General features: G+C 41.6%; 1 protein-coding gene across 1 annotated transcript in view; it reads left to right on the top strand.

Annotated features, from left to right (window-relative positions):
* The window catches only part of LOC121548895, a 53,899-nt gene extending 36,203 nt beyond the window's left edge, over positions 1-17,696 (top strand). Inside the window, exons 20-27 of the mRNA XM_045210164.1 lie at positions 15,019-15,107; positions 15,340-15,355; positions 15,619-15,816; positions 15,902-16,104; positions 16,222-16,278; positions 16,457-16,516; positions 16,643-16,702; positions 16,829-17,696. Of these exons, the coding sequence (XP_045066099.1) occupies positions 15,019-15,107; positions 15,340-15,355; positions 15,619-15,816; positions 15,902-16,104; positions 16,222-16,278; positions 16,457-16,516; positions 16,643-16,702; positions 16,829-16,912 (767 nt within the window). The 3' untranslated portion in view covers positions 16,913-17,696. The remainder of the gene's footprint in view (positions 1-15,018; positions 15,108-15,339; positions 15,356-15,618; positions 15,817-15,901; positions 16,105-16,221; positions 16,279-16,456; positions 16,517-16,642; positions 16,703-16,828) is intronic.
* Positions 17,697-19,988: the final 2,292 nt, after the last annotated feature.

A 19,988-nucleotide genomic window follows, 5' to 3' on the forward strand; every position in this document is an offset into this window, starting at 1 on the left:
TCATAGAATAAGACAAGTACAAGTGTTGCATAAATTATTGAATAACTTAGTAATAATGACATTGATTTTCCCTCAAACTCTTGTGATATCAATGTACATAGACTTATTCAATTGTGTTGTGAGGAATTTATGTCTGCATATGGACTAATAAAGTACCAATCTATTCCAAAGCTAAATAACAAAATAAAGATGCAGATGCTCATAAAGTTGTTCTTATTTTCATAAAAAAATTAAGAGTACACATGCAACATTGATTAGGACAAGTGTTGAGTCAAATATTTAATATTTTTATATTTATCACAACCCTTGGTAAGAATGTCATTGATTAGAAAAACTGTAATCATATTTTTTTCCAACTCTTCTTCTGATATCAATATAAAGATGCATAGCGGTATTCATTTCTAAGCATCCTTCTAGAAATACTATAGGCATGTTTGCATTTATTGTCACACAAAATAAGTGATTTAGGATCACTGTTCTCTTGCCTCAACCATCTTTCCATCACAAAGTAAAGATAGGCTTTAATGACAAAACAGCAGTTAGGTTTTGATACTTAGTATGATAGTTTTGTCAACTGATGCAAAACCTGCTGTTGTCACTCCCCACTGTTAATAAACGACACCATAGTCAAAATGTCATAAGCCCACCAGGCCACAGGAAGAACACTTTGGTGCCAAAACACTCAATTTTGGTGCTACAGGCCCATGGTAAAATAGATCAGTCAATGAGAATACATGTTCTTATTTCCTCAGGCACTGGAAGTAAGGCCATGTCCCATGATCCAACCATCAACCATATCTACCTTGCAGAAATAAGTGTGTCATGACACAGTGCAATAATGTTTTGACAGTGCATATCATTGATAAATCTATTATGATATTTCAGGTGGCCCAAATGTAATGTGTTTATAGGGATAGGCTTAACAGGAGATTGTCCTCAAATCCTCCCCCTCAACAGGAATTGGTCTGTACCCTGGTAATGTGTGCACTATGCATAAGTACAACAAAAAATTGAAAAACGTCCTTTTAGACTTCTGTATGCATCATATTATCATTTGTTTTGTCCTCATAGGACACTAGAACTACTGCCACATGCTGGAGAATATGGGTCATTAACAGTATATTAACTGTTCTTCAACATAGGTAACTCGTGTCTCATGACAACTGGTTTTATGCCCATTAGACAGTATCATATCCCCACGTCACAAGAAACCAACTGTGTTGATTTCACAATAGCTTTACGATTCTCTCTCAGACACACATCATGGCATTTATCCCAACCTATACAACCAACCATCTGATACATCTTGTGAATATGTTAACTGGATACTCCTAATAACACACACACAAAAAAAATTATATACACACACACATACATACACACACACGAACACAGATTCTGGTTCTGGGGAGGGACGAGGAAAAAAAGTGCCATCCATATACATTACATTAACAGCAGAGCAAGTCTGGCTAGGGTCAACATCCCTCCCCTTATAGTCCACAACACCCTCTGTAACCCTGCTGCCGAAGCCCTGCGATTGGCCCTCTGCGGTGTCCGTCACTGGCTTGGTCGGTTGGGGCGGTCCCTCCAGTAGTTGTTATAGGCATCCTGGAACATGTTCTTGCAGCCGAGCTTGGTGTCGAGACGGGAGCAGATGAGGAAGGAGCTGCCCATCTTGAGGTGGAGGGAGTAGGTCTCCTCGGGGGCGGGGTGAGGCGCTGCTTCAGCATGAACCGGGATCAGGTTGTGGATGCGCTCCATGGTGCTCTGGGCTCCGAAGTTAAAGGGCTGTATAGGATTAGCATGCTCTACAGAAGACACCAAGAAGACGCAAGATCCATTTAAACACAGACGACCTTTAGGAAGGTCACCAAAATTAGTTACAGGACTAATGATGAAGTTGATAACAAGAGTTAAAAGGCAGACTCACTCTGTGTGTCTGTGGGTCGATAGAAGAAGTTGGACCAGTTGGGGTCAGTCTGCATGTATCTGAACTCAAACAGCTCCCTTAAACAAAGTTTCAGGATATTCTCACAGATCTGACACACACATAGAGACAGAGGCAGAGAGAGAGAAAGATACTTTAGGAACACACATTTTTCAGTCTGCATTTTCACCACCAAGGGGCAGTAATACACTGTAGCAGGTGTTTTGGTGGGTGAGGTGACAGAAATTAGGTTGTTGTCGTGGCGTTTGTTTTACACATCAAAACAAGCTTGGCAAGCAGAAAACACACATCAAAATCCACATTTACACACTGTACAATAAGTAAGTATGTAGTAAGTACAAAAATACACAATGGTGGCCTTTGTTAATGTATTTGTTATTGAACACAGATGCAGCATATTCTGACCTCGTTTTGAGTTCCTGGGAGAGTTGTTCAGCCTGGTCCAGAGGGAAGCCGGGGACCAGCTCTGTGGTGAGGACGGCGTTGCTGCTCAGCTTGTCTATTACGTCTGGTACGTAGAAGAACGGGTGGTCTTTCAGCAGCTCCCTGTACCAATCACATAATACTCATCTGACGCCGGAACACCACAACACACAGCTCTGAAAACTACAGCTGGACAACTCAGCACTTAGGACTAAATGGGAGCATACAGTTGAAGTCGGAAGTTTACATATACCTTAGCAAAATACATTTAAACTCAGTTTTTCGATACTCCTGACATTTAATCCTAGTAAAAATTCCCTGTCTTAGGTCAGTTAGAATCACCACTTCGTTTTAAGAATGGGAAATGTCAGAATAATAGTAGAGAGAATGTTTTATTTCAGCTTTTATTTCTTTCATCACATTCCCAGTGGGTCAGAAGTTTACATACACTCAATTAGTATTTGGTAGCATTGTCTTTAAATTGTTTAACTTGGGCCAAACGATTCAGGTAGCCTTCCACAAGCTTCCCACAATAAGTTGGGTGAATTTTGGCCCATTCCTCCTGACAGAGCTGGTGTAACTGAGTCAGGTTTGTAGGCCTCCTTGCTCGCACACACTTTTTTCAGTTCTGCCCACAGATTTTCTATAGGATTGAGGTCAGGGCTTTGTGATGGCCACTCCAATACCTTGACTTTGTTGTCATTAAGCCATTTTGCCACAACTTTGGAAGTATGCTTGGGGTCATTATCCATTTGGAAGACCCATTTGCGACCAAGCTTTAACTTCCTGACTGATATCTAGAGATGTTGCTTCAATATATCCACATAATTTTCCTTCCTCATGATGCCATCTATTTTGTGAAGTGCACCAGTCTCCCCTGCAGCAAAGCACCCCCCACAGCATGATGCTGCCACCCCCGTGCTTCATGGTTGGGATGGTGTTCTTCGGCTTGCAAGTACCCCTTTTTCCTCCAAAGATAACGATTGTCATTATGGCCAAACAGTTGTATTTTTGTTTCATCAGACCAGAGGACATTTCTCCAAAAAGTAAGATCTTTGTCCCATGTGCAGTTGCAAACCGTAGTCTGGCTTTTTTATGGCGGTTTTGGAGCAGTGGCTTCTTCCTTGCTGAGCGTCCTTTCAAGTTATGTCGATATAGGACTCGTTTTACTGTGGATATAGATACTTTTGTACCTGTTTTCCTCCACTATCTTCACAGGGTCCTTTGCTGTTGTTCTGGGATTGATTTTCACTTTTCGCACCAAAGTACGTTCATCTCTAGGAGACAGAACGCGTCTCTTTCCTGAGCGGTATGACGGCTGCGTGGTCCCATGGTGTTTATACTTGCGTACTATTGTTTGTACAGATGAACGTGGTACCTTCAGGCGTTTGGAAATTGCTCCCAAGGATGAACCAGACTTGTGGAGGTCAACAATGTTTTTTCTGAAGTCTTGGCTAATTTATTTTCATTTTCCCATGATGTCAAGCAAAGAGGCACTGAGTTTGAAGGTAGACCTTGAAATACATCCTCAGGTACACCTCCAATTGACTCAAATGATGTCAATTAGCCTTTCAGAACCTTCTAAAGCCATGACATCATTTTTGGGAATCTTCCAAGCTGTTTAAAGGCACAGTCAACTTAGTGTATGACCCACTGGAATTGTGATACAGTGAATTATAAGTGAAATAATCTGTCTGTAAACAATTGTTGGAAAAATTACTTGTGTCATGCACAAAGTAGATGTCCTAACCGACTTGCCAAAACTATAGTTTGTTAACAAGAAATTTGTGGAGTGGTTGAAAAACCAGTTTTAATGATTCCAACCTAAGTGTATGTAAACTTCCGACTTCAACTGTATGTACATTATTTATGTCATGACAATTCACAGGATATTTCCAGTGTTTTTAAATAGTTACTTTATGAACTTATAATAATGGTATGATCTTCTCTTCAAACTCCACAATCCCTCAAATAATCCTCCAATGTCTACACTCTAACTCCATGTGCTTGGGGCTGTAGAAATCACTGTTTAATGGAAGGGGGAACCACATACTGTATGAACATGTATCGAAGGGAGCGCGTCACCGGCCATGGTCAAGGTGAAAAAGCATGTCATCCACAGCTGGTGCGTACCGTGTGTAACAGGAGCCTCCTCTCTGGACATAAACCATATCTCTCACCCTGCCTTCCTGTCAACAGACCCGGGGATGATGGCGCGGGGACGGGGGGGCATGAGGAGATGGCATGGGGAGGGGGTGCTTGTTGTCTTCTTGTATTATGTCCAGATCAGCTATATTTAAATGCTGGCTGCAGGCGAATGGTGCACATTTATATCAAGTCATCAAACCCAACGCTCCTCAGAGGGCTAGAGTGGCTATTCTTAGACCCTACAGGCTACAGTACATTTCCTGATCTGGAGTCATATGTTGTGTTGTCCTCCCACCATGATCTGGAAAAGGCACTGTGTTTAAGAGATTCATTTACCTTGGCCCCCTTGGGAGAGATGTATTTACTAAGTGCTCACTAAAAAGCCACAGCTTGAGTCATCACAAATTCCTATTGCTTGGCTACATCCAACTTCATCCAAAAGATAAAGCAATCTTTCCCCCTTTATTTCATTTCTGGAGCTTGCAGTGACAATTGGATGATGAAAGTAGTTACGGGGAGGTGGTCTTTAAGAGGAAGCTCATCTGGTTGTTTTGATCACTCACTGGAATTTCTTGGCACATTTGGCCTCTCTTATGTAATCACATTCCAGTGCCATTTTATTGGTCACATACACGTGTTTAGCAGATGTTATTGCGGGTGTAGCGAAACGCTTGTGTTTTTTTTAGCTCCAACAGTGAAGTAATGTCTATCAAGTAATATCTAACAAATTCACAACAAGACACACAATACACACTAATCTAGAGTAAAGGAATGGAATTAAGAATATATAAATATTTGGACGAGCAATGTCAGAGCGGCATAGACTAAGATACAGTAGAACAGAATAGAATACAGTATATACATATGAGATGAGTAATGCAAAATATTTCAACATTATTCAAGTGACTAGTGTTCCATTATTAAAGTGGCCAGTGATTTCAAGTCTATGTATATAGGGCTGCAGCGATGGCTATTTAACAGTCTGATGGCCTTGAGATAGAAGCTGTTTTTCAGTCTCTCTGTGCCAGCTTTGATGCACCTGTACTGACCACGCCTTCTGGATGATAGTGGGGTGAACAGGCAGTGGCTCGGATGGTTGTTGTCCTTGATGATCTTTTTGGCCTTCCTGTGACATCGGGTGCTGTATGTGTCCTGGAGAGCAGGTAGTTTGCCCCCGGTGATGTGTTGGGCAGACCGCACCACCCTCTGGAGAGCTCTGCGGTTGCAGGCGGTTGTGCATCTGTAAACGTTTGTGTAGGTTTTAGGTGCCAAGCCACATTTCTTCAGCCTCCTGAGGTTGAAGAGGCGCTGTCACGTCTTCTTCACCACACTGTCTGTGTGAGTGGACCATTCCAGTTTGTCAGTGATGTGTACACCGAGGAACTTGAAGCTTTTCACCTTCTCCACTGCGGTCCCGTCGATGTGGATAGGGGGGGGGGATCTCCCTCTGCTGTTTCCTGAAGTCCACGATCATCTCCTTTGTTTTGTTGACGTTGAGTGAGAGGTTATTTTCCTGGCCCCACACTCCTAGGGCCCTCACCTCCTCCCCTGTAGGCTGTCTCGTCATTGTTGGTAATCAGGCCTACTACTGTTGTGTCGTCTGCAAACTTGATGATTGAGTTGGAGGCGTGTGTGGCCACGCATTCATGTGTGAACAGTGAGTACAGGAGGGGGCTGAGCACGCACCCTTGTGGGGCCCCAGTGTTGAGGGTCAGCGAAGTGGAGGTGTTGTTTCCTACCTTCACCACCTGGGGGCGGCCCGTCAGGAAGTCCAGGACCCAGTTGCACAGGGTGGGGTTCAGACGCAGGGCCTCGAGCTTAATGATGAGCTTGCAGGGTACTATGGCGTTGAATGCTGAGCTATAGTCAATGAACAGCATTCTTACATGGGTATTCCTCTTCTCCAGATGGGATAGGGCAGTGTGCAGTGCGATGGCGATTGCATCGTCTGTGGATCTATTGGGGCGGTAAGCAAATTGAAGTGGGTCTAGGGTGTGTCATGTAAGGTAGAGGTGAAATTATCCTTAACTAGCCTCTCAAAGCACTTCATGATTACCGAAGTGAGTGCTATGGGCTGTAGTCATTTAGTTCAGTTACCTTTGATTTCTTGTGTACAGGAACAATGGTGGACATCTTGAAGCAAGTGGGGACAGCAGACTAGGATAGGGAAAGATTGATTATGTCCGTAAACACTCCAGCCAGCTGTTCTGAGCATTGTCTTACTCACTTCGGCCACGGAGAAGGAGAGCCCACAGTTCATGGTAGCTGGCCTCATCAATGGCACTGTGTTATCCTCAAAGCAGGCGAAGAAGTTGTTTAGCTTGTCCGGAAGCAAGACGTCGGTGTCTGCGACGTGGCTGGTTTTCCCTTGCAATTTCGTCATGTAAAAACTGGTGCACTGGCATTTTCCACCCCTTACGCCAGGTTCAGCAATTTACCTGTCTAACATCAGCTTGCTTGCACTGAGATGGGAGGTGTGGAAATATTTTAGGTGTGTCCTTAAAAACTTGTGCCAATATGCCAATTTAAGTCAGCGCAACTAGGGATATTTAAGAAGGACCGAAAGCTGGTCTTAGCGGTAACACAATTGGTTAAGGCATTGATTTTGCCAGCGGAGGTGCACACAGTAGTCTTATGTACATCACCAATGTTTAAAAATACTTCTTATTGACAGTGCATGTCAGAGCAAAAAACAAGCCATGAGGTCGAAGGAATTGTCCGTAGAGCTCTGAGACAGGAATGTTTCGAGGCACAGATCTGGGGAAGTGCACCAAAACATTTCTACAGCATTGAAGGTCACCAAGAACACAGTGGCCGCCATCATTCTTAAATGGAAGAAGTTTGGAACCACCACGACTCTTCCTAGAGCTGGCCACCCAGCCAAACTGAGCAATCTGAGGAGAAGGGCCATGGTCAGGGAGGTGACCAAGAACCCGATAGTCACTCTGATAGAGCTCTAGAGTTCCTCTGTGGAGACGGGAGAAACTTCCAAATGGACAACCATCTCTGCAGCACTCCACTAATCAGGCCTTTATGGTAGAGTGGCCAGACGGAAGCCACTCCTCAGTAAAAGGCACATGACAGCCCACTTGGAGTTTGCCAAAAGGCACCAAAAGACTCTCAGGCCATGATATACAAGGTTCTCTGGTCTGATGAAACCAAGATTTTACTGTTTGGCCTGAATGCCAAGCGTCACGTCTGGAAGAAACCTTGCACAATCCCTACGGTAAAGCATGGTGGTGGCAGAATTATGCTGTGGGGATGTTTTTCAGTGGCAGGGACTGGGAGACTAGTCAGGATCGAGGCAAAGATGAACGGAACAAAGTACAGAGAGATCCTTGATGAAAACCTGCTCCAGAGCACTCAGGACCTCAGACTGGGGGCGAAGGTTCACCTCCCAACAGGACAATGACCCAATGCACACAGCAAAGACAACGCAGGAGTGGCTTCGGGACAAGTCTCTGAATGTCCATGAGTGGCCCTGCCAGAGCCCGGACTTGAATCCGATCGAACATCTCTGGAGAGACCTGAAATAGCTGTGCAGCAATGCTCCCCATCCAACCTGACAGATCTTGAGAGGATCTGCAGAGATGAATGGGAGAAACTCCCCAAATACAGGTGTGCCAAGCTTGTAGCGTCATACCCAAGAAGACTCAAGGCTGTAATCGCTGCAAAAGCTGCTTCAACAAAGTACTCAGTTAAGGGTCTGAATGTCATATTTCCATTATTTATTTTGTTTAAATTTACAAACATTTATAAAAACCTGTTTTGCTTTGTCATTATGGAGTATTGAGTGTAGATTGATGAGGTGATGTCACAAAATGTGGAAAAAGTCAAGTGGTCTGAATACTTTCCGAAGGCACAATATATATATATTTAAAATCAGTTGAGACTGCTGAAGGGAGCACGGCTCATAATAATGGCTGGAACGGTACAAATGGAATGGCATCAAACCACGTGTTTGATCTATTTGATACCATTCCACTAATACCGCTCCAGTCATTACCACAAGCCTGTGCACCCCAATTAAGGTGCCACCAACCTCCTGTGATATACAGTGGGGAGAACAAGTATTTGATACACTACCGATTTTGCAGGTTTTCCTACTTACAAAGCATGTAGAGGTCTGTAATTTTTATCATAGGTACACTTCAACTGTGAGAGACGGAATCTAAAACAAAAATCCAGAAAATCACATTGTATGATTTTTAAGTAATTAATTTGCATTTTATTGCATGACATAAGTATTTGATCACCTACCAACCAGTAAGAATTCCGGCTCTCACAGAACTGTTAGTTTTTCTTTAAGAAGCCCTCCTGTTCTCCACTCATTACCTGTATTAACTGCACCTGTTTGAAATTGTTACCTTTATAAATGACACCAGTCCACACACTCAATCAAACAGACTCCAACCTCTCCACAATGGCCAAGACCAGAGAGCTGTGTAAGGACATCAGGGATAAAATGGTAGACCTGCACAAGGCTGGGATGGGCTACAGGACAATAGGCAAGCAGCTTGGTGAGAAGGCAACAACTGTTGGCGCAATTATTAGAAAATGGAAGAAGTTCAAGATGACGGTCAATCACCCTCGGTCTGGGGCTCCATGCAAGATCTCACCTCGTGGGGGCATCAATGATCATGAGGAAGGTGAGGGATCAGCCCAGAACTACAGGGCAGGACCTGGTCAATGAGAGCTGGGACCACAGTCTCAAAGAAAACCATTAGTAACACACTACGCCGTCATGGATTAAAATCCTGCAGCGCACGCAAGGTCCCCCCTGCTCAAGCCAGCGCATGTCCAGGCCCGTCTGAAGTTTGCCAATGACCATCTGGATGATCCAGAGGAGGAATGGGAGAAGGTCATGTGGTCTGATGAGACAAAAATAGAGCTTTTTGGTCTAAACTCCACTCGCTGTGTTTGGAGGAAGAAGAAGGATGAGTACAACCCCAAGAACACCATCCCAACCTTGAAGCATGGCGGTGGAAGCATCATTCTTTGGGGATGCTTTTCTGCAAAGGGGACAGGACGACTGCACCGCATTGAGGGGAGGATGGATGGGGCCATGTATCGCGAGATCCCTCAGTAAGAGCATTGAAGATGGGTCGTGGCTGGGTCTTCCAGCATGACAACGACCCGAAACACACAGCCAGGGCAACTAAGGAGTGGCTCCGTAAGAAGCATCTCAAGGTCCTGGAGTGGCCTAGCCAGTCTCCAGACCTGAACCCAATACAAAATCTTTGGAGGGAGCTGAAAGTCCATATTGCCCAGCGACAGCCCCGAAACCTGAAGGATCTGGAGAAGGTCTGTATGGAGGAGTGGGCCAAAAACCCTGCTGCAGTGTGTGCAAACCTGGTCAAGACCTACAGGAAACGTATGATCTCTGTAATTGCAAACAAAGGTTTCTGTACCAAATATTAAGTTCTGCTTTTCTGATGTATCAAATACTTATGTCATGCAATAAAATGCAAATTCATTACTTAAAAATCATACAATGTGATTTTCTGTTGATTTTGTTTTAGATTCCGTCTCTCACAGTTGAAGTGTACCTATGATAAAAATTACAGACCTCTACATGCTTTGTAAGTAGGAAAACCTGCAAAATCGGCAGTGTATCAAATACTTGTTCTCCCCACTGTATATATACACTGTGTATGGTTCTCTTTATCCAAACCCTATGTTTCAATTGACTGGTTGGGTTCTCTGCTTGGATTCAAGTGACACTGACAGAAGATCGACTAGGGTTATTAAAGCAACATAGAGTTTGGTATTTATTTGCCACTGGTTTTGACCTGCTGACACTTTGGCTAAAATGTCTGCTGACTACTGTAGTTTTACTGCAACATTTATTTATTTATTCCTGCAGCCTGCTACAAACGGTTGAGATATGAAGGAGGGTATTGCACCGACGTGTATTTGTATTTTATTGACATGCCAGGGGTGATCCATAGATTAGGGCGGGGTGATAAATAACTGCCTACTCGACATCCTGCTCTGCAACATCATTGAAAACAACCCCCAACTAAATAAAAATAAATATGAATGACAGGGTAAATATGCCTAAACATGTAGGCTTACATTTATCTTATTCTACTGTAGGCTACTGCTTACAAAAAGTGAACATTTTAGACTGATCCATATTTCCAAATGGTTTATGTTTTATATTAAGTAAATAACAAATGTGCCTATTGCATATACCAGAGGCACATATTTGAGGTTGATATACAGTGCTTGATACTCTCCCCAGGAGACACAAAACACAGGCAAGCGATTCTGTAGAGGATGTTGCATAGAGGTCCAAGGTGAGAGAACACTTGTGTTTCTGGGAAAGAGACGAAATGACATTAACATCATAGTTTTGTGTAGAATGTAATCAGCTGTAATACATGAAATTCTTCACTGTAACAACTGGGAATACTGGGACGTCTCATGAGGACTTTAAAGGGCGTCTCACTACAGGAAGAGGTTTAACTGACGTGATTAAGGAGGAGAGTGATGTCATCCTGTTTTTCTGTTCCATCGTCTCTCGTGCTGGGACTGATATTGAATAAGCACTGCAGCAGAATCCAGGCAAACAATATGAATGTTTTCCCTAGATTTAAGGAGCTGATACTTACTTAATGGTTAATTAAAGGATCTGAAACCAGCAGCAGGGATTGATCAGATTTTACACTACTTTCAAACCACGTGTACGGCACGCCTTACCCCAAAAAAATATACTCTGTCTGTACCTAAGTAAAATACAATTATCTGATTTCCTGAATTATTTCTTGTTCCTGTCTGTCCCCCTCTCTCTCTCGACAGCTGGTAAACCTGTCATTCTGGTAGTGCTGCATCACTCCTTCCATCCAGAGTGAGTTGTATCTGACAGTAGCAGACTAGTGACCAGAGGTGATGTAATACTCACAGTGAACTGTCTCTTTCATGAGAGCCAGGGAGTACTACTGGAGTGTCATCACAATGAAAAGCAGTCAAAAAGATTCAGAAGACGTTTAACATGCAACCAAAGGTAAGCCATTTCACTTGTATCCCACATGATGGCGATAGAGTTGAATACTGGTGTATACTTATTGTTGACACAAGAGCTATACATTGTCATTGTTTTCCATACAAACATTCACATATGTTACCCTCTCTTTGCAGAAGAATCTGCTGCTCAGCTGTTGTGCCTGTTGGTGTTGCTGTTCCACTGACAATGACATAAACACTAGCCTTTTGAATCAAGATGACTGACACTGGATTATACAAATAGTTTACACCAGTGGATGCTGCTGAGAGGAGGACGGCTCTTAATAACGGCTGGAATGGAGTCAACGAAATGGAATCAAACACATCAAACAATGGGTTTCCATGCGGTTGATACCATTCCATTGACTCCATTCCAGCCATTATTAGGAGCCGTCCTCCCCCTCAGCAGCCTCCACTGGTTTACACTACAGCGTGGACTGCAGTTGTAAGGCATATGCAAGGAGTCAGGAAACAGATGTAGAAGGTGAGTTTAATCATTATAATCACTACTGAAAGTAACCAAAACCAATACTGACTGAGGCTTACTGAGGGCTATATGAAGGTATAGTAATCAGGGTGGTGATGAAGTTTTCATTTTTATTGGAGTCTGCTGGGTTAGTTGAATGTAAATTCATGTGATATAGGGTCCTAGGAGGTAACTAGCCACCCCTAAGAACAATATCTAATTGCTGACACAAAAAAAGGAATGTCTGGAAAAAATGTGGTATGTGAGTGAAGGTCATGCTTAGGCGAATAAACTATGAAGGGAAATAAATGGGGTAACTGGCCCCCGGTAGAAGATTATGGCATAGAGCTTCACACATACATTTTATTTAGAAATTCTTTAGTAAGTAATACTTAAAAGCTAAGTCTAGTTTTCTTATTTTAATGATTTGAATAAAACATGGGTGGGAAATGGTGTTGTTACACCCTTCTACCCTACTGACCATTTTAGTTTCACTTTCTTATTATAAGAATTCAGTGAGTTCAGAGAATATTTCAAGACTGAAAGTAGATGCTGCGACAGAAACGGTTCAAACCAGGTTTGTTCTTTCATTGAATCTCTTTTTATAAATGCAATGTTAAAATTGTTATTGGTTTGTCTATCTTGGTGGGCTCATTGACATTGACAGCATTTAGAAGTTCAGTATGCACCTTGATGTTATGCAGTAGTTCACACTGTATAGGCCAAACTGTAATTTGAGCGTCTTGCTTGTGTTCTCAGGCATCTGTTTTCGTATTACATTGAAGATCAGATGATCATTGTGAGGCTCTGCAGCGTCAGCTAAAATTGAAATATGAGCAACAAGGTAAAGAATAGGTCTAATATAAATCTATCATTAAAAAAAATCAGATAAATGTTTACTTTGAATAATGTTTCGAACCAGCACTTAATGATTAACATTTTCTAAGAGGTGCTCTATATGTTTGCTATTGGAGTTATATAATTAACAGATTTTCCATAGGTGAAAAACTATTTGACAATGTGCCTTCACATTGGACTTTTACATAGGAAAATGTGTAGAATGTTCTGGACCAATGTCACGATCGTTAGAGAGAGTAGAACAAGGCGCAGCGTTGCAGGCAAACATCTTTAATTAAAGAGAGTAAACACTCGAACAAAACAACAAAACGATAACGTGACAGTCAACGGTCTAACACAAACCAACTAGAACAAGATCCCACAACTATTGTGGGAAAACAGCCTCTATAAATATGGCTCCCAATCAGAGACAACCAGCAACAGCTGACACTCGTTGCCTCTGATTGGGAACCACTCTGGCCAACACAGAAATACAACACATAGAATCCAGACATAGAAACACCACACATAGAATATACACACCCTGGCTCAACATATAGAGTCCCAGAGCCAGGGTGTGACAACCAATAAAGTCTCAACCTTTCCTTCCTAGAAAAATAAGACTAGTGCTCCAGAGATGAACAACCAGCTCCTCCCAGCTGCAGCACAAACACCTGCAGGTATCTAAAGGGATTAATTTTGACACTTTATTTAGGCTATGCATTGTCATCCAATCCCTGATAAATGCTGCGTTTCCTTGTTGGTTAGATACTACTGACAAGGACACTGGAGTTTACGACTCCACAACAAGCAGAAACAAACATCCCCCAGGCCCCAAGAATGCTGAAAATATGTTGAGGATGGAGAAATTCTTCACTGTTGTGGCTGGGAATACTCTGGGGTCTCATGTGGAATTCAATCATCGTCTCACCACACAAAGAGGTCTGACTGAGGTGATGTCACCAGAGCAGAGTGATGTCATCTTGTCTTTCTGTCCCATCATCTCTCGTGCTGGGACTGATATTGAAGCAGCACTGCAGCAGATTCCAGGTAATTCAGTCAGGATGTCATTTAGATTCAATGCACACACAAATCTGATGCAATTACAATCTTCCTTATATCTTCCGCAGTTATAACAATAACAAAGTGGTCCCCCCACCAAAAAGCTGAAGGAATGGGGCTGGAGAAATGTAACCAGTCTCAAATTCATAGACCGAGCTAGGGACGCAAGAACTGACCATCCATGATATACAATTATAGCTTTAACCATGTTTACAGGCTATACAGTGATTGTTTACTTGTACATTGTTTACAAACATTGGAGTAAAACAAGCGTATAATTTGTGTTCTGATGGAGTACGACAGTTCAACTACGGTATTTATAAGTTACTGTATATTCTTAAATAATCAATGGGTGTGAACATATAATTAATTTGTATGTCCAAAAATTGATGTAGCAACTACAGATTGCCCTTTAAGTTCAGCACTATATTTTTATGAAATGTGATTCCTCTGCAACAATAATTTATACTTGTCACATTATATTTAGCAATTGTCACTGTACTTTACTAATCCAGTTCTATCGTTGATGTTGACATTTTGTTTCTCTTTCGACAGCTGGTAAACCTGTCATTCTGGTAGTGCTGCATCACACCTTCAACTCAGACTACACTGTACCTGACAGTAGCAGACTAGTGACCAGAGGTGATGTAATACTCACAGTGGACTGTCTCTTCCATGAGAGCAAATGACTACTGGAGTGTCCACGCAATGAAGAAGCAATTAGAAAGATTCTGGACAGGCCAGAAATACAGCCAAAGGTAGTTCATCCTTATTCTTGTCAGTAAACAACTTACTATTAAATATAATACACATGCAAAAGCAGAGACTTCACACCAAAAACCTTTTATTAGGGAATACGCAATTGTCTTTAATAATAGTAGTAATTTAAAACTAGTATTAGAATAAATTATTATTTATTGGTCATTGTTTTGGATCAATGAGTAACAACCTCTCCTTTCTAGACAAGTAAGCCTGCTGCTCCAGAGAAGACCAGACAGATCCTGCCCGCTGCTTCACATCCACCTGAAGGTACAGTCAGCATATGGGGATTCATTTTGACACTTTGTTTAGGCAATGCATTGTCATTCAGTCCTCACTCACTGCTGGTTTTTGCTATTGTTTTTAGATGCTGTTTACGATGCTAACATGAACACGGGAGTTGACAAACGTCCTCCAGGTCGCAAGAACTCTGCAATTACAAGCCAACCTAAACAGGTTGGCATAAAGGCTACAGCTTTGACTGTTTCCTTCTAGGTATTCTGTTGATGTTTGAAAACTAATAGTTACCTCATAACTCATAGACATTAGAAATCACATTGAATGAAACATAACAGTCTGCTTATGGCAATTATGTTGGACTTTTGAAATGAATATTCTCCCCCAAACAATTAAAATAGTATTTTCTATGATCTTTTAAAAGGGAACTAAACTTTATTTTCTGTTGCAGCAGGACTATTCAAAAAGTAAGTACTGTTATAAATGTAACAATATGTGTTGCACAATAAATAGGTGCCCTAGGGCCTTTTGAAACGGTTATCTACTGTCAAGCAGGGTGTTCCCTTCAAGGTAATCAATATCCATGAAACCATGTTAAAAGTGGTTATCATGGAATAGACTGAGAGTTCATCCACTGAAGTGAATACTTGTGGGTTGATCAGAGTGAGCAGTGCTTAAAGATCTGACAAACCTTTCTAGTTTACCTCAGACATTTCCTGTATCTCTATAGGGTCGAGGATGGACAAATTCTTCACTGTTGTGACTGGGAATACTCTGGGGTCTCATGAGGAATTATTTGATCATCTCACTGCCAATAGACACTTAACTAAAGTGACGTCACTAGAGGAGAGTGATGTCATCTTGGCTTTCTGTTCCATTGTCTCTCGGTCTGGGACTGATATTGAAGCAGCACTGAAGCAGATTCCAGGTAATCAATATCCATGAAGAACATTTTCAAAACATTAATGTATGTTTTACGTGATTATTGTTATTTTTATCCCCTCTCTCGACAGCTGGTAAACCTGTCATTCTGGTAGTGCTGCATCACACCTTCGATCCAGACTACACTGTACCTGACAGTAGCAGACTAGTGACCAGAGGTGATGTAATACTCACAGTGGACTGTCTCTTCCATGAGAGCAAAGGACTACTGGAGTGTCCACGCAATGAAGCAGCAGTCAAAGACATTTTGAAGAAGCTTGACATACGTCCTGAGGTATTGTATCATTTAATCACCATTTTAAATGTTTTAATTCAGTACTGAATCACTCTGTAGATAATGTACCATGGAAACTAATAGAAACGTTGCTATTCTTTCCACTTTTTCTTTCAGACTAAAAATGAAGCACGAGTCAATAGGGCTCATGAGAGGCAAACTGTACAGCCAATGGTAGTTTGCTTTACCTTTGTTATATTCCACATTCACTCTACACTTGTATGTTTATTAGTAATATGAACATGATATTTTTTTATGTTATAAACTAGAAATCAAATATTTTGGTTGCTCTAAAATGATATCTAATTCTTTCCAAAGGAAGTTGACATGCAGTATGTTAATCTCTTCTCAGGAGACAAGCTGTTGTTGCAATTTCCTCAACATCTGCTGCTGCTGTTTTCTACCCTCCAGCGTATGTATAATTAGAAAGTCATATTTTTCATGTTATGAACTAGAAATCAAATATTTTGGTTGCTCTAAACAGATATCTAATTCTTTCCAAAGGAAGTTGACATGCAGTATGTTAATCTCTTCTCAGGAGACAAGCTGTTGTTGCAATTTCCTCAACATCTGCTGCTGCTGTTTTCTACCCTCCAGCGTATGTATAATTAGAAAGTCATATTTTTCATGTTATGAACTAGAAATCAAATATTTTGGTTGCTCTAAACAGATATCTAATTATTTCCAAATGAAGTTAAGATTCAGTATGTTAATCTCTTCTCAGGAGACAAGCTGTTGTGACATTATCTGCCGTCGACCTTCCATTGTATGTCCTACAGAGGACCAGAACACTCCCCTTATAAGATAAAGAAGTGTGTAAACAGTATTGCATAAATACTGCTATTGCATAAATACTGATATTGATTCTGATACTTCCCCCTTACTGAGCACCATACACATTGTGTGGTCCTTTTGTAATGCATCCAATGACTATAACTGAAATCAATTGCAGAAAGTACATTTTCTGATGATTATTACATTTTGTGATGTATTGTTTTCATTATTAGGGGAAATGGACACATGAACCTCAATCATCTGAAATTAGGCTACTATAACATGTAGTAGTATATGCTCTTTCCAAGCCGTGTACCTGTATATTTACTTTATGCATAGGCCTAGGCTACAACATCAAACATAAACCAAAAATGTGTGCTTAAACAAACATGATATAGGAGTCTGATTCTAAGATCAATGGTACTTAGTACAATCAATAGATTGATAATGACTGAGATGGTTATACCTGTGATAAAACAATCCAATAATTAAATATTACAAACTGGGAAGTTTGGTTCCTGGATGTTGATTGGCTGAAAGCTGTGTTATATGAGACATTTTTGCCGCGTTCACGTGCTGGTCGGAATTCGGAAATGTCTGACTTGCTAAGTGGTTGAATGCGGCACATGTATAACTACAACCAGTTAGCAAGTCGAAAATGTCAAAGTTTCTCAGTTCCGACTAGCATGTGAACGCAACATATAAACCGGGTAGTCTGGGTCCTGGATAATGATTGGTTGAAAGCTGTGGTATGTCAGACAATATACCACGGGTATGACTTGTTTACTGTTCTAATTATGTTGGTAACCAGTTTATAATAGCAATAAGGCACCTTGGGGGTTTGTGGTATATGGCCAATATACCACGGCTAAGGGCGGTATCTTTGCTCTGTGCCTAAAAACAGCCCTCATGCTGCGTTTGTAACCAAGTTGGAATTTAACACATACGACTGGGAAAAATCCACTTGACCGGCCCTCCAACTGGTATGAACTCACAAATTCATGCAGATTATTTTTGTTAAACCAATCAATACTTGCATTGTGTGATGCTATTTGACCTTGTCAGAAAATTGAGTATTGTTGTGACATGAATGACCTGTTGTGCAAGAAAACAATAAAAACGAATAGATAAAGGAGGCGATTTATTTTGTCAAAGCCATAGAGACGGTCGGGTGACGTGTAATGAGTTGAACGTTATCCCCGACCAACCAATGGGCTGTGATAGCCTGCTGACACTTTCACTTTCTGATTACTAGAAATCAGGAGGACGTTTCTGAAAGTACAGACACAGACCACCTTCTCGTGAAACCTGATTGTGACTAGTTTGTTTATTATCTGTGTTGGTTGACGTCAGTGGCGGTTTTACACGGAGGCCGGGGGAGGCCCGTGCCTCCCTGGAAATGTCCCTGGCCACCCCTGTGGCCCCCCCGTGCTGACCAAATAAAAAATTATGAATGTATAACTATTTTACACGCGAGCGCCAAAAGCGGAACTAATGCAACGCTCTACACGGCAACGTTCTACACGGGGGAAAATTAGAGTGGCGCACCCAAAAACTGTATCCTGCCATCTGCGAACGCAAACGCAGATTTCCCCACACTGAAACTGATAAAAACCTTCCTGCGGTCCACCACTAGTGATGAGAGACTCAGTGATCTTGGTGTCCTGAGCATAGAGTCCAGAAGGGCCAAGGCTCTGGATCTTGATGTATTTGTGGACCGTTTTTGCCAGACAGCACAACCGCCGTATCCTGTTGCTGTAGTGTATCTATATGATATATACGCTAGTAGCGTATGAGTGCCGCTGTGAGGAAAAAGAGATATAATGAACAATAAAACAACAAGCTTGAGCTTCTTAAGACACGGTGGGTTTATCTGTTCTCAATACCAGCGGTAAAATGAATGGAGTTAGTCTGGTGTCCACATGAAGTTACGTGTGTAGACAAAGAGTCTGGTGTCCATATGAAGTTACATGTGTAGACAGAGACAGTCTGGTGTCCATATGAAGTTACATGTGTAGACAGAGACAGTCTGGTTCCCATATGAAGTTACATGTGTAGACAAAGAGTCTGGTGTCCATATGAAGTTACATGTGTAGACAGAGACAGTCTGGTGCCCATATGAAGTTAAATGTGTAGACAGAGACAGTCTGGTGTCCATATGAAGTTACATGTGTAGACAGAGACAGTCTGGTGTCCATATGAAGTTACATGTGTAGACAGAGACAGTCTGGTGCCCATATGAAGTTACATGTGTAGACAAAGAGTCTGGTGTCCATATGAAGTTACATGTGTAAACAGAGACGGTCTGGGGTCCATATGAAGTTAGATGTGTAGACAAAGACAGTCTGGTGTCCACATGAAGTTACATGTGTCTACTTAGATGAACCCACCGTGTCTTAAGAAGCTGAAGCTTGTTTTATTTTTCATTTTACATCATCTATCTTTTTTCCTCACAGTACCAGTAGTTCCACACACTACTAGAGTGTATGTATGTTTGTATGTATGTATATATATCCCACCAATCCTCTCTCAAGAGGTTTTCAAAAAGGGGGCAAACTCATGTCTCAAGACCTGCTTCTGTTGGTTCCCCTCTCCTGCCTGTAACTTTCCATCCACATCCCCAAAGTTTTGTGGCCCATTATGACATCACTCCATTAAGCGATTGCTGCATGTACTGCTCTAAGGAAACACTTCTCTCTCTCTCTCTCTCTCTCTCTCTCTCTCTCTCTCTCTCTCTCTCTCTCTCTCTCTCTCTCTCTCTCTCTCTCTCTCTCTCTCCTGATAGATAGATAGATAGAGTTTATGATTTTATTCTTTTGAATTATCTCTGCCAAACATCTATGTACTACAAATCTTCAAGCTCCACAGATGTTTTATGGCATCCACTAAACCTCTTTAGATATTTGTAAATTATACAGTGTGATACCTTTCAACGAAAGTTTATTTTATTTTTTACCAACTATGATTTTTCCTTTTGAAAACAAGCAAAGCAAGAAAAAAAGAAACAAAATCACTCCAATCATTGCACACTTGTGTCGTTCAGACTTTGCAGGTCCAGCTTTGACATGATGATCTAACTAACACTAATATTGTAACTAATATTGTAACTG

Source organism: Coregonus clupeaformis, chromosome 33 (genome assembly GCF_020615455.1).
Source record: "Coregonus clupeaformis isolate EN_2021a chromosome 33, ASM2061545v1, whole genome shotgun sequence".
Classification (NCBI taxonomy): domain Eukaryota; kingdom Metazoa; phylum Chordata; class Actinopteri; order Salmoniformes; family Salmonidae; genus Coregonus; species Coregonus clupeaformis.